Below are 12,933 nucleotides of genomic sequence, written 5' to 3'. Positions count from 1 at the left end.
AAAGCCCACCATCGGGACAGGCAAAACCACCCCCGCTGCCTCCTCAGATGCCCTTTCTGGGGCGATGTTGGGGTTCTGAGAGATTTGGGGTCAAGGTCCCAGCCCTGCCAGCTCACTCCTGGCTGCCCCCACCCCACAGCCACTGCCCGAAGCCATGCCAGGCACGAGGAGCCTGGCAGCAGCACAGGGTACCCACACTGGCTGTCCCCACTGCCCACCCGGGGCAGCAGGGCCGGCACCCACTGTGGGCAGAGCCCGGGCAGGGAGGGGGCCCAGTGCTGCAGGCAGGAAACGGGGGGCCAGGAAACGGGGGGCACCCATTGCCAGGAGCATCCCCCCGCTGCCAGGCACCTCCTGAGCCTCTTCCTCCTCCTCCTCCAGGTGCCCCGGGGACACGCGTGTCCCTCCCTCGGCCCCGCCTGCTGAGCACCTCGCTGCTGTCGGCCGGACCCAGCCTCGTGTCACCCTTCCCACCCGAGCCCCAGGGAGGGAATCGCTGCCGGGACAGGCAGGGGCTCCCGGGGCTGACCCCGCAGGAGCAGCAGCTCAGGGGCACATCAGGGAGCATAGCGATCCCCGGGAGCACCCGGTGCCCTCTGCAGGGATCAGGAGCACCCGGTGCCCTCTGCAGGGATCACAGGGAGCACAGCCATCCCCGGGATCCAGGAGCACCCGGTGCCCTCTGCAGGGATCACAGGGAGCACAGCCATCCCCGGGATCCAGGAGCACCCGGTGCCCTCTGCCCCGCTCGGGTGAGCCCCAGTGCAGCGCTGCCCCAGCTCCGGGACCCCGGCAGCAGAGGGACCTGGAGCTGCTGGGTGGCTCCAGAGGGGACATGGAGAGGGCAGGGTGGGACAGGGCCTGGGGGATCCCTTCCAACCCCTGGCATTCTGGGACACAGTCACTGCTTCCCTCTCCCAGCAGAGGCAAGCCCTGGCTCCCCAGTGCTCCTGGCTGGAGTGGAGTGAGCCCTTCCGTGTTCCAGCAGCTTCCAGGGCTCCTCCCGAGCCCCCACAGGCTCAGTGCTGGGGGCACAGCCACAGCCCCTCCTGCCAGGAGAATCCCCAAGGGAGGTGCTGCCCTGGCCCCCCTGCGGGAGAAGGGCCGGCCCTGTGTCGCTGAAAGAAGCAGAAGCCCCCGCAGTGACACCCTGCCCAGGCGGGGATGGCACCCGTCCCCCACGGTCACCCCGAGCGTCAGTGCAGCCGCGGGCGCTTCACCTCGGCCTTGAGGCGCTCGATCTCGATCTCCCCGTCCTCGATCTGCTGCCGGAGTTGCTTGGCAACAGTCTTCTCGGTCTCCACGATCTGCAGGAGATGGAGGTACTTCTGCATCAGCGCCTCGTGCTCCGTCGCCAGGTTCCTGTAGCTGCAGCAGACACGGCCGTGAGCATCCTTGCCCCGGAGCCTGCCCTGCGGCCCCGAACCCCGGGATGGGGCTCGGGCTCCTCCCTGCTCCTCCCTGCTCACAGCCCGGCAGGGCAGCAAGCCTGGGGGCAGCTCCTGCAGCTGGGAGTGCTGCTGCTCCCAAAGGGCCCCGCGGGCAGGGCACGGGCTCCCGCAAGGGGCAAACAGAAAGGACAAACGTTAACGAAACCACAGGAGTCAAAAAGGACCCCCAAACAGCCGTGGCCAAACCTCTGTGACTGTAACCTGCCACGTTCCAGGAGTTTTAGAAGGACACGTGTGGCACAAGCTCCTACAGGGCCCTGCTCCTGCCAGGGGCTGCAGGGGATGGTGTTTGTTTGTCCATTCCCTGCTCCTGCCAGGGGCTGCAAGGGATGGTGTTTGTCCCATTCCCTGCTCCGGGCAGGGGCTGCAGGGGTGGTGTTTGTCCCATTCCCTGCTCTGGGCAGGGGCTGCAGATAATGGTGTTTGTCCCATTCCCTGCTCCGGGCAGGGGCTGCAGGGGATGGTGTTTGTTTGTCCATTCCCTGCTCCTGCCAGGGGCTGCAGGGGTGGTGTTTGTCCATTCCCTGCCCCGGGCAGGGGCTGCAGGGGCTGGTGTTTGTCCCATTCCCTGCTCTGGGCAGGGGCTGGTGTTTGTTTCTCCCATTCCCTGCACACAGCTCCCACCTGCTCCCACACCTCACCTCCTTCCCCAGAGGCTGCTGCACTGTGCTGGCTCCTGGCTGCTCTCTGTGGCAGCTGGGCTGTGCCAGCGCTGCCAGGGCACAGACAGGAGCCTGGACAATCCCTGTCCTCACCAGGTTTGCCGTCCCTTCCCCTCTGGCTCTCAGCCTGAGGGTGAGTCCCTCTGGCTGCAGGCTGGGACAGGCAGTGCCAGCCTGCCAGGGGGGCTGGTGCCATGGGACTGGCATGGGGACAGGCTACAACAACCGATCACAGCCGCCCCTCAGCAGCAGGGGGGCAGAGGTGTCCTGCTCTGCCTGCTGGCAGTGTCCAGCTCACCCTGATCCCCAGCCACCCTCAGCTCACCCTGACCCCCACCCACAGGGCACACCTGGCGTGAGCTATGGCTGCCACCCACTCGTCACAGTCCTTGGCATCCTCGGTCCTCAGCTCCAGGGTCTTCTGGTTCTCATGGTTGAAGTTAACCGTGAAGTAGTGCTGTGGGGAGAGCACAGGAGGCACGGTGACGGTCTGCACAGGGGGCATGGGCACAGTGACACCCCACACAGGGGACATGGGCACAGTGACATCCTGCACAAGGGACACAGTCATGCCCCACACAGGGGACATGGTCACACCCTGCATTGGGGTCACAGTCACACCCTGCACAGGGGCCACACCCCATACAGGGGACACAGTCACACCCCACACAGGGGTCACAGTGTCGGTCACACCCCACGCAGGGGACACGGTCACACCCTGCGTTGGGGTCACACCCCACACAGGGGGCACAGTCACACCCCACACAGGGGTCACAGTGTCGGTCACACCCCACGCAGGGGACACGGTCACACCCCACACAGGGGACATGGTCACATCCCACACAGGGCTGGCAGAAAGCGTTTCCGCACCCACCTGACTTCCTGACCCACCCCAGGCTGCATCATTGAAAATAAACAGCTTTGATGTTTTTCTTATCCCAAAGATGAAATCTTTATCCCAAAGATGCAGCTTTGGGAACACCGGGAGCCCGGCCACGATGTGCCCTCAGCACAGCCATGCCACTGGCGAGGGAGATTGGAGGGGAAATCCTGCTGGGTAAAGCCCCAGCTCCAGGAAAATCCAGCAAACCCACCCAAGGCCGGGGCACTGCAGTCCTGAACGCACCGACCTGCCTGGAGCCACCCTCACCTGGGCAGCGGGCACAGGAGCAAGGATGCTGAGCTGCACCTGCATCCCTGCCCGCAGTTCATGATGGCCTTAGAGGGATTTTCCATGCCCAGGGCTCCCTTGGCCGAGCTCCCTCCCTCCTGCAGCCCGGCCCGTGTGGCCCCTCGGAGCCCGCCCGGAGGTGGCGGCGGGCACGGCCGGGTCCCCGTGTCCCCTCCCCGGGCCCGGGGGGGTGGCCGCGGTGCGGGGCTATTTTTAGCCTCCCTTGACATTTCCCGTGTTTGTGCTGATTGTGTGCGGTGCTGCCGCCGCCGGGTTTGTGCCGCTGCTCTGCTTCCCTGCAGTCTCCAAGGAAACAGGTACCACGCTGCAGTGCCAGATACTGCCCGGAATAACTGGGCTAAACCAAACCCACTGGAACGAGCTCATCCTGACATCATCTGCTCCTCTGCTGGGCTTCGCCGGGGACCTGAATTCACAGGTAAAGCCTGCCTCAAACCCGAGGAGCACAGCCTGGGCAGCCCCTGTGTGTGCCATGAAAACACCCATGGCCTCCACAACGCTCTTCCCCTCCTGTCCCCGGCAGGCCCAGGGGTGCTGGGGACAAGGACCCCCAGACAGCACAGCAGGACGATGGGGAGACAGGGCACAGACAGAGCCCCAGCCCGTGCCCACCCAGGGCTCAGGGCTCAGGGGCACCCTCGGAGCTCACCCAGCCCCTCCGGGCTCAGGGGGCACCCTCGGAGCTCACCCAGCCCCTCCAGGCTCAGGGGCACCCTCGGAGCTCACCCAGCCCCTCCAGGCTCAGGGGGCACCCTTGGAGCTCACCCAGCCCCTCTGGGCTCAGGGGCACCCTCGGAGCTCACCCAGCCCCTCCGGGCTCAGGGGGCACCCTCGGAGCTCACCCAGCCCCTCTGGGCTCGGGGGCACCCTTGGAGCTCACCCAGCCCCTCTGGGCTCGGGGGCACCCTTGGAGCTCACCCAGCCCCTCTGGGCTCGGGGGGCACCCTCAGAGCTCACCCAGCCCCTCCAGGTCCAGCAGAGGAGGAGAGGGGGCCAGGAGCCCACGCTGCCCATGGGCACAGCAGGGCCCTCCTCCAGAAACAGCTTTCACCTTTGGGCAGCAGCTGCAGGGCCCTGGGGAATGCAGCTCCTTCACTTCTGCCATGGATCCTCCAAGTGCAGGATCCTTTACTGCTGATCCTGTGGGCCAGCTTTCTCTTTAGAGAGCCTTCCCCAATGTCAAACACCACCATCCATTGCCCACCCCAGTGTCAGACACCACCATCCATTGCCCACCCCTTCCACTGCCTTGCTCAGGTGCCCAGAGGTCCGGGGCTGCCTGCAGGACGCCTCTGGGGCTGCAGCAGCTCCCCAGCGTTTGCATCCCACCCCCTTTCCCTCCCTCCCACTCCCAAAGGGTTTTACTGGCAAAGAGGCAGCTCGAGGGAAAACTCACCAAAACCCTGAGATCCCTATGGGGGGTGTTCTGTACCCCAGCTGTACACCCACCTGACATCCCTTCCCTCACAACTGCATCAAGAGGAGCTCATTGGGTTGGCAAGGCTGGAAATGCCCCCCTAAACACCGGGAGGAATGAGGGAGCCCCTTCGAGGCCCTGGTGCCCCCGGTGCTGCAGGAACGAGAGCCCAGCGTGCCCATTCCCTCTCCAGGACCCAACACCAACAGCTGAGCTGGACTGAGCCCCCTGGGACTGGAAACACAGGGAGACACTTCCAGGAGCCCCCAGACTGGTCCCTGCCTGGCAGGAGATAGCGAGCCCTGGGCTGTCCTTGTCAGACACCCCAGGGTGCTGTGGGAATGGCAGGGTGCCCTCTGTGCTGCTGTGGGAGAGGGCACCCCCTGAGACCCCTGCACCCACAGCACAGCCTGGGCTGGAGCACCCTCACCTCCCCAGCACCCTGGGAAAGCCTCAGGGCCTGTCCCAGGTGAAACAAGGGGTGCAGAGCCCAGGAACTGGGGCAGGCACCTGGAGCAGGTGCCCACCTGCCCCACTGCCTCTGCCCCCTTCACCCACTCCCACACATCAGCAGCTGGCACTGGGATCCAGCTCGGAGGGCTCTGCCAGAGGCAGGTCCCAGCTGCTGCAGCAGAGCCCATGGGAGGGTGGCCCTGCCCTGAGCTGGGTCCCAGCCCAGGGCAGGGCCCATGGGAGGCTGGGAGCCCCCAGGGCAGGGCTGTGCAGGCTGGGAGCCCCCAGGGCAGGGCCCATGGGAGGCTGGGAGCCCCCAGGGCAGGGCCCATGGGAGGCTGGGAGCCCCCAGGGCAGGGCTGTGGCCAGGGCTGCTCGGTCCCCAGCCCGGCTCCTGCCAGCACACACCCCCCTCCATGTGCTGCTCCCGTTTATCCCCACACATTTCCCAGGAAGTGCAGCGTGCTGGGAAGGAGGAAGTTATTTTATATTTGAATAATAAAACTCCCACCACCTTTTATCTCCGCCTAAAAGATGATCCCTCTCTGCCATCGCAGTGACACACGGCACCAACAGCCCGGGAGCGCTTCCCGGCACTCGCTGCCTCCTGAGCTTCAGAACCACGGACAGGGCCAGACCCACGGACGGGACCAGACCCACGGATGGAACCAGACCCACGGACGGGGCCAGACCCACGGACGGGGCCAGACCCACGGACGGGGCCCGACCCACGGACGGGACCAGACCCACGGACAGGGCCAGACCCACAGATGGAACCAGAACCACGGGCAGGGCCAGACCCACGGACGGGACCAGACCCACAGATGGAACCAGACCCACGGACAGGGCCAGACCCACGGACAGGGCCAGACCCACGGACAGGGCCAGCACAGGACCAGCCACTGCACTGGGAGTCGCCGTGTGAGCCCCAGCTGCCCCCGGCCCCAGCCCAGCGTCCCTGGGGCAGTCTGTGCTGCCCGGGGCAGGGCAGAGCTGCCCACAGCGTCACTGGGCTTCTCCTTGCACCCGCTTTTTGTTCATTTCTCACCCCAACAACCCCAGCCCCAGGACCCCCCTCATCCCAACCCCTTGCTCTGCTCTCCAGAATGAGCAGATTTGGCTCCTGGAGGATCCCTCCTTGTGGGTTTTGCATCCTGCCCGTTTCCATGGTGCCCGCACAGCCCCCGGGCTCTGGGCCGTGTGTCCGTCTGGCACTGCTGGACATACAGCCCCTGGAGCCGCCCTGGGGCATGCCCAGCTACCGGGACCTCGCGGATTTCACAGCAATTCACAGCAATTCTGTCCCAAATAATGGCGCGGGAGCGTTCCAGGTCACCAAGGGAAAGATGAGGGCACCTCCGAGGGCACCCCCAACCCTGTGACCCTGCTGGGTGACAGTCACCGGCTCCCTGGGTCCATCCCAGCCCTGTGACCCTGCTGGGTGACAGTCACCGGCTCCCTGGGGCCACCCCAGCCCTGTGACCCCGCTGGGTGACAGTCACCGGCTCCCTGGGGCCACCCCAGCCCTGTGACCCCGCTGGGTGACAGTCACCGGCTCCCTGGGCCACCCCAGCCCTGTGACCATCACCTGGCTCCCCACAGGCCCTCCCTGCTGCAGGGGGGGTGGTGTTTCCCGGGGCCCTTGATGTGCAGAAAGGCTCGGAAATAAACTCAAATAAGCTTTAAAGCGACACGTTATTTCCAAAGCAGAAAATCAGCCTCTCACAGAATTTTTTTAGAATTTACAGAAGGGCATTTTTCAGCCTGAACAGCCCACCTGACCCCTTGGGTGGCTGTGGCTGGGGGTGGGTGCTCTCCCAGCACCCCCACAATCCACAATGGTCACTGCATGTGTGAGAGTGGGGGGACCACGAGAGAGGCACCCCAGCAACACCACAGCAGTGACTGCCACCCTGTCCCGGCTTTGTGGTGCCATCACAGGGGGCTTTGCCCCAGCAGCCTGGGAACTGCCCGCCCTGCAGATCCACATCCGCCTGCTTGTGAAGCTGATGGTTATTCCAGCTGACACAAAGGGCAAGAGGAGGAGAATTTTCCTGCTCTGGATGGATGAGTCTAAAAATCCACAGCCAGCCATGGCAGCTTTTAACATCCCTGACCTACATACCATGTGCTCTGGGAAAACAGGACCTCAGAGTTGGATGCTCCAGCAGCTCATTTCCGTGCTGACAATAAGGAAAAATATCCCAGAGGCTGCAATTTCCCCTCTTTGTTTCACTACGGGCTGTCAGGATATTTGGAAATGGATACTGGAGGTGAGCATCACCCTTGTGGAGCAGGCTCAGAGTCATGCGCAGAAATATTCGTAAAATATTTAAAATAAATCAATTTTCCCCCTGATTTTATCCGGTGATGCTGGCAGGCAGGCATGCAGGCACGGCTGGGACCAACACCATGAGCATCCCCCTCACTCCGAAATCCCCACATGGCACCACTCAATACACTAATTAATTAAAAACCCAGTGTCATCCCCACGCTGAGGAATAGCTCAGTTTTAAGTCCACAAATTATGATTTATAGTCTCCAAAAAATCAGATTGCCTGGAATGACATTCAGGTAGAAGAATTCTCACTGCCCCCGATGGCTGATGCTCATGGACCTGCAGCCAGGGCTGGGATCTGGGGATCCGGTGCCCAGGACACCAATCCTGAAGTCTGGAATGGCCTGGGAGCTGCCCTGCTCAGGATGCCCATGGGGACCTGCTCATCCCTGCTCCACTGGCGGGGCCTGGCCCCCCGAGCACCTGCAGAGCCCAGGCTCTGGCACTGCCAGGAACGGCTCCAGCAGGCCTGGGCTGGGCCTGGGACAGCTGAGCTGCTGGGCTGGCCTGGGCTGGGCCTGGGACAGCTGAGCTGCTGGGCTGGCAGGGCTGCTGCAAGGGCATCCAAATATTCCAGACTGTGCCAGTGTCCCAGGAACGGGGGCCACAGGACAGGCTGAACCCGGTGCTCTGTGGCCCCACCCCTGGAAAAGGCTCTGGAGAGGGGAGGGAAGTCCCATCCATGGGCAGTGTGAGCCCAGGAGCAGCCCCAGCTGGGGAGCACAGCCCAGCTCCTGAGCCTGACTCAGCACCAGGCTGGCTCTGCCTGGGGGCTCCTGCCCAGGCACAGCCCAGGGCCCTGGGATATGGCTCTGGATACCAGCCCAGCTGCCCAGGGCACTGTGGAGTCCCCATCCCTGCAACTGCTCCAGAGCTGTGTGGGTGCCGCACCCGGGGCACGAGCAGGGCTCTGCAGGGGAATGGTTGGGCTGATGGCCTCAGAGGGCTTGTCCAGCCCCAGTGATGCTGGGACTCTAAATCCAGCTCCAGGCTGGATCCTCGGAGCAAACCCAGCTGTGATTCCTGCTGGAAAGGCTGAGCCCTCACCCCACACTGCGGTGTCTCTGGGCTCGGTGGGATCAGCTCTGCACCTTGCACCTCTCAGCTCCTCTACCAGGATCCCACCTTGGCCGTGCCCTCCCCGCTGGGGCACCCACATCCTGCCCAGGGAGGGGAGAGTGACCCACGAGGGCACATCCCAGCACCTCAGGGGCCGGGAGCAGCAGGGCTGGGGTGTGGCACGGCCCAGGCACCACAGCAGGGCAAAGGGGGCTCACTCCCAGCCCAGCTCCCCCAGCACTGCTGGCACTGCTGGCACTGCTGCCCTGGAGCCAGCTCACAGCTCCCCAGCGCGACCCCACAGACCCTTCCCCAGCACACAGCCTGACCTCACCAAGCAGGAAATTATCTTCCCCATCCAACTGGCTGGAAGGAAAATTCATTTCTGGAAAAACAGAACAAAGTTTCCAGAGGCAGCAAATCCTCGTTGGTGTTCCAGTTTTCCACATGGCTTTGCTCCCTCATTCTCACATATACCAATGCTGAAATTCACTGTGTTCCAGGGAAAAAATCCCCCCAAAGCAAAACATGAGTACATTAAAAGGGAGGGGGTTGAAAGCCCCATCTCTTGAAGTTTCTCCTTTGCAGAGAACTGGGAGCCTGTCAGGCTGCACTCCAGCCAGGAAGGAATCCAGACCTGGAGCTGCTCTGCTGCAAGGAGCACTGTCCTCAGAGCTGGAATGCACAGATAGATAAATACCCTCGGAACACGGCTGATTGGGAACGCGGGCAGTGCTGGAAATTTCCTCAGCACCTTCCCCCGAGGCTGCTGGCCTGGCCAGCTCTCAGGTGAGCCCGAGCCGAGGCTTTGCCTGCTGTGGGGGGCACAGACACTGCCCGAGCACAGCCCTGTGTGCCACCTGCTCATCCTGCAGATCTGCACCACCAATATTTGCCGCTTATCTCATCCCCGGGCCGTTAATTAGCTTGCATCCAGCGCTGGGGCTGGCACTCCGCTTTGGCCCAAGGAATTCCACAGGATTCCAGGCCGGGCACTGAACCGCGGCAAATCCACGCGTGCCAGGGGCCGCGTTTGCCGTGGCAGGAGCTCCCTGTGCCAGCAGCCCCTCACTCACAGCCAGCACCAACACTCCGGGACTCCGGGTGCATTTGGAACTGGAGAGGGGATGTGACGGCCTCCCCGTGGTGTCTGCAGGATGGAAACCCCTCCTGCACAAACGCCGGGACCCAAAGCCTCGATTCCCAGCTCGATTCCAGCCTGGCAGGAGGGCTGATTGCAGTCTGCCTGGGGAATTTGATGGAGGCTGAACTAGGAGCACACAGCGTCTGTTCTGAAGGGACAGCAGTGACAACCACAGCAGTCTGAGCCCCTGCCACTGCAGAGCCCCCTCCCTCAGCACCACAGTCCCCGAGGTGCTGCTCCCCTCAGCTGGGCTGAAAGGAGCCCCAGATGGGCAAAACCCACAGCATTTCCTCTTCACAAGGAAATATTCCTGCGCTCCAAGCCAGGAGGGAGGGGATGTGCCAGGGAGCAGTGGTGCTGCATGCCCGGCTCTCTGGGCAGGGGTTTCCAGGTGCCAGAATAGCCAGAATTAGGGGCTGGTGTCCTCCCAGGCTGCCCCGCGGTGCCGGGGGCGCCCCGTACCCCACCCCGCAGTCTCCGGCCGCACTCCCGGCGCCTCCCCGAGCCCGCCAGGCAGGAATTATGCAAGCCCTGCAGAGCCGGAGCCGAGCCGCGGGGCCTCCCGCACGTGCCCAGCCGGGACGGCGGTGCCGGGAGCCCCGGCTGCCCCCGCGGAGGGGCCCCGGTGCCGCTGTGCCCCCGCAGGGCACCCGTCCACGCTCCGCACACCGCCAGGGGGTCAGAGGGCGAATCCGGCCGGCTCCTGTCCCCGCTGATGAGAGCGGGGGTGGCTCTGGAGACGATGGATGGGGATTTGCCCCCGCAGCTGGAAGCCGGCCCTTCTCCCCCTGCCTGGCACCATCCCCTCTCTCCTGGCTGCTGCGGCGCACCCCAGCTCCAGCCAACCACCCCAGACAGACACGCCAGGGGCTGCCAGCCTCCCTGCCCTGCTGCTCCGGGATACCCTTCCCAGTGGGGAAAGGCAGCGCTGGTGGGAGAAACCCACCCCGGGGCCCGCCAGGGGCTGCGCTCCTCACGGCGGGGACCGCAGCAGCCCCGGGGCTGGGGACACCTGGATGGTCCCCGGCTCTCGCAAGGGCTTCGGTGTTTCCGCGCTGATCGCCCGCAGCCATCAGCGGTGCCAAGGGACACTGGAGCCAGCGCCAGCACGGGGGGCTCGGGGACCCGCACTCTGCCTTTCCCCCGCCGGGGATGGGGATGGGGATGGAGCTGCAAACCGCACACGTGGCGAGCGGAACAGGGTGAAACCTGCCTGAAAACAAGGCCCTGAGCGCCCCCGCCGCGCACCGCGCACCCACCGCAGGCTGCTCGCCCCGCGGGGCCGGGGGCGCTGCCCGCGCACCACGGGGCACGGAGGGGGCACACGGGGGCTGGCGAACAGCGGGGCCGCGCACCGGGGCCGCCCCACGGGAGCTCTGCCGTGCCCCCGCCCCGCCGGGGTCCCTGCCCCGAACCCCGAACCCCGAACCCGAACCCGCCGGGCCGGGGGGGACGCGCGGGGGGCGCGGGGCTCTGCAGCGCCCAGCGCGGCCGCTGGGAGGCGCCCCGCAGCCCCGCGCTAATTACCGGCGGTTAATTAGACGGGAGGGGGAGCGGGGGTGCCCCGGGCAGAGCCCGACACCCCCACAATGAACCCGCCCGCTGCTCCGGCACTGCAGCCCCGGGGATCATTCCCCTTCCCCCGCACGGACCGGCCTCTTCCTCACCTCCCCACCCCGGTCACGCGTGGGGCAGGGCACGGGCGCCGGAAGCTCCGGGGGTGAGGGGCCCGGACCCCGCGGGGCACCCTCCCTCCCCCTCCGCGGGCCCCCGGTGTCGCCCACCTGCTTCTCCAGGGAGTCCTTGGCCGAGAGGGGGGGCTTGGGGGAGGGCGCGCGGTCGCAGACGCAGCCCTCGAGCAGGTAGAGCCCCGAGGGCCGGGAGCTGGAGTCGGTCTCGAAGTAGAAGAGCATGTTCTGGAGCAGCGCGAACCACTTGGTGTGCCATTTCGTGTTGTCGGCGCTCCGCTTGCTCAGGTATCCGCGCCGGGCCCCGTCCTTCTTCGCCAGCAGCCCCAGGTGGGCGACGTGCCCGTCATTGAGCCGCATCCCCTTCTGCATCCTGCCGGCTCCGCGCTCACATGGCCCCCGCCGCGGGCGGGGCCGCGCCGAGCCACCCCCGCCGCCCCCGCAGACCCCGCGGGCCCCGCAGCATCAGCGGCCCCCGCTGTCCCCGGGGAGCCGCCGGGCGCTCATCCCGCGGCCCGGCTGTGCCGCCGAGCCCCGGCTGTGCCGCGGAGCCCCGGCTGTGCCGGTGAGCCCGCGTCCCGCACCCGCCGCGCCGAACCGCGCACGGGCGGGGCGAGTGACGGCGGCGGCACCGGGGACCGTCAGCGCCGAGCGGAGCCGCGCCGAGCCGAGCGGAGCCGCGGCCCTCCCTCGCTGCCGCTCTCCCTCGCCTCCTTCCCTGCCGCCGGCTGCGGGGGTGGTCGCGCCGCGCTGCGCTCGCCGGGGCCGCCCCCGGGCCGCGGGATGCCGGGGCCGCCGCCAGCACCGTCACCGTCAGCACCGCACCGCCAGGGAACCCCGCACCGAGAGAGCCCCGGGATGAGAGGGAGCCCTGGGCAGAGAGGGACCCCCGGGCCGAGGGGGAGCCCCGGGCTGAGAGGGAGCCCAGGCGTGTGGGACCCTCAGGCCGGCACAGAACCCTGCCCATGGCTGGAGCCCCGGGCCAAGAGGGACCCCCAGGCATAGCCAGAGCTGAGACAGCTCCAGACACATGGAACCCCAAGAGCAAGGGGGAGCCCTGGGCATGTGGGACCCTAGGAACAGCCAAAGCCTCGGCTGGGAGGGACCCTAGACCAGATGGGAGCCCTGGGGAAGTGGATCCCAGGCCAAAAGGGACCCTTGGGCAGGGGAGGACCTCGACAGAAGTGGCACCAGCAGGCAGAGCACAGGGACCAGTTTCTCCATTTATTTCTGTTTGTCTCGCTCTCGATCCCTCTTCTCCATCCTGCCTTGTGTGCTCTGCAGAGCAGGGCAGAACTGGGAAGCCTGGGCAATGGAGAACTGGCACTGGCTGCAGCTGGAGCCCGTGCAGGGATGGAGTGCTCTGGTGCCCCTGTGCCCCAGGGCCCTGCACAGCCCGGAGCGCTGATGGCACCGAGGGTGACACCTGCAATGTGGCACCTCGGTCCTGCAGCAGAGCCAGCCCCGAGCGGAGCCCCAGGTGTGACAGACCCCCACAGACAGGGGGACGGCAGGACAGCCCTGGCCAT

The 12,933-nt window shown here is 65.8% G+C and overlaps 1 protein-coding gene and 1 long non-coding RNA gene across 11 annotated transcripts in view; one reads left to right on the top strand and one right to left on the bottom strand.

The window, feature by feature from the left end:
- The window catches only part of RASGRF1 (Ras protein specific guanine nucleotide releasing factor 1), a 29,849-nt gene extending 17,806 nt beyond the window's left edge, over window positions 1-12,043 (bottom strand). For 9 of the 10 annotated variants that reach the window (XR_011681398.1, XR_011681399.1, XR_011681397.1 and 6 more), the window contains exons 1-3: window positions 11,501-12,041; window positions 2,464-2,570; window positions 1,221-1,368 (exon numbers count right to left, since the gene is read on the bottom strand). Coding sequence is in view for 2 of the 10 variants with exons in the window: in XM_071441079.1 (XP_071297180.1) it covers window positions 1,221-1,368; window positions 2,464-2,570; window positions 11,501-11,776 (531 nt within the window). In the remaining 8 variants the exon portion in view is untranslated. Of the gene's footprint in view, window positions 1-1,220; window positions 1,369-2,463; window positions 2,571-11,500 lie in introns of all 10 variants that reach the window. The other variant, XM_071441081.1, reaches the window with a different exon arrangement.
- LOC139596682 (uncharacterized) lies at window positions 3,546-6,866 on the top strand. The gene is made up of 2 exons (XR_011681404.1): window positions 3,546-3,723; window positions 5,733-6,866. It is a non-coding gene; the product is annotated as an uncharacterized lncRNA (long non-coding RNA).
- Window positions 12,044-12,933: the final 890 nt, after the last annotated feature.

This window comes from Agelaius tricolor, unplaced genomic scaffold (genome assembly GCF_023055355.1).
Source record: "Agelaius tricolor isolate 1412-34295 unplaced genomic scaffold, bAgeTri1.0.p SCAF_16, whole genome shotgun sequence".
NCBI classification, from domain to species: Eukaryota; Metazoa; Chordata; class Aves; order Passeriformes; family Icteridae; genus Agelaius; species Agelaius tricolor.
This window is presented reverse-complemented; position numbering and strand designations above follow the sequence as displayed.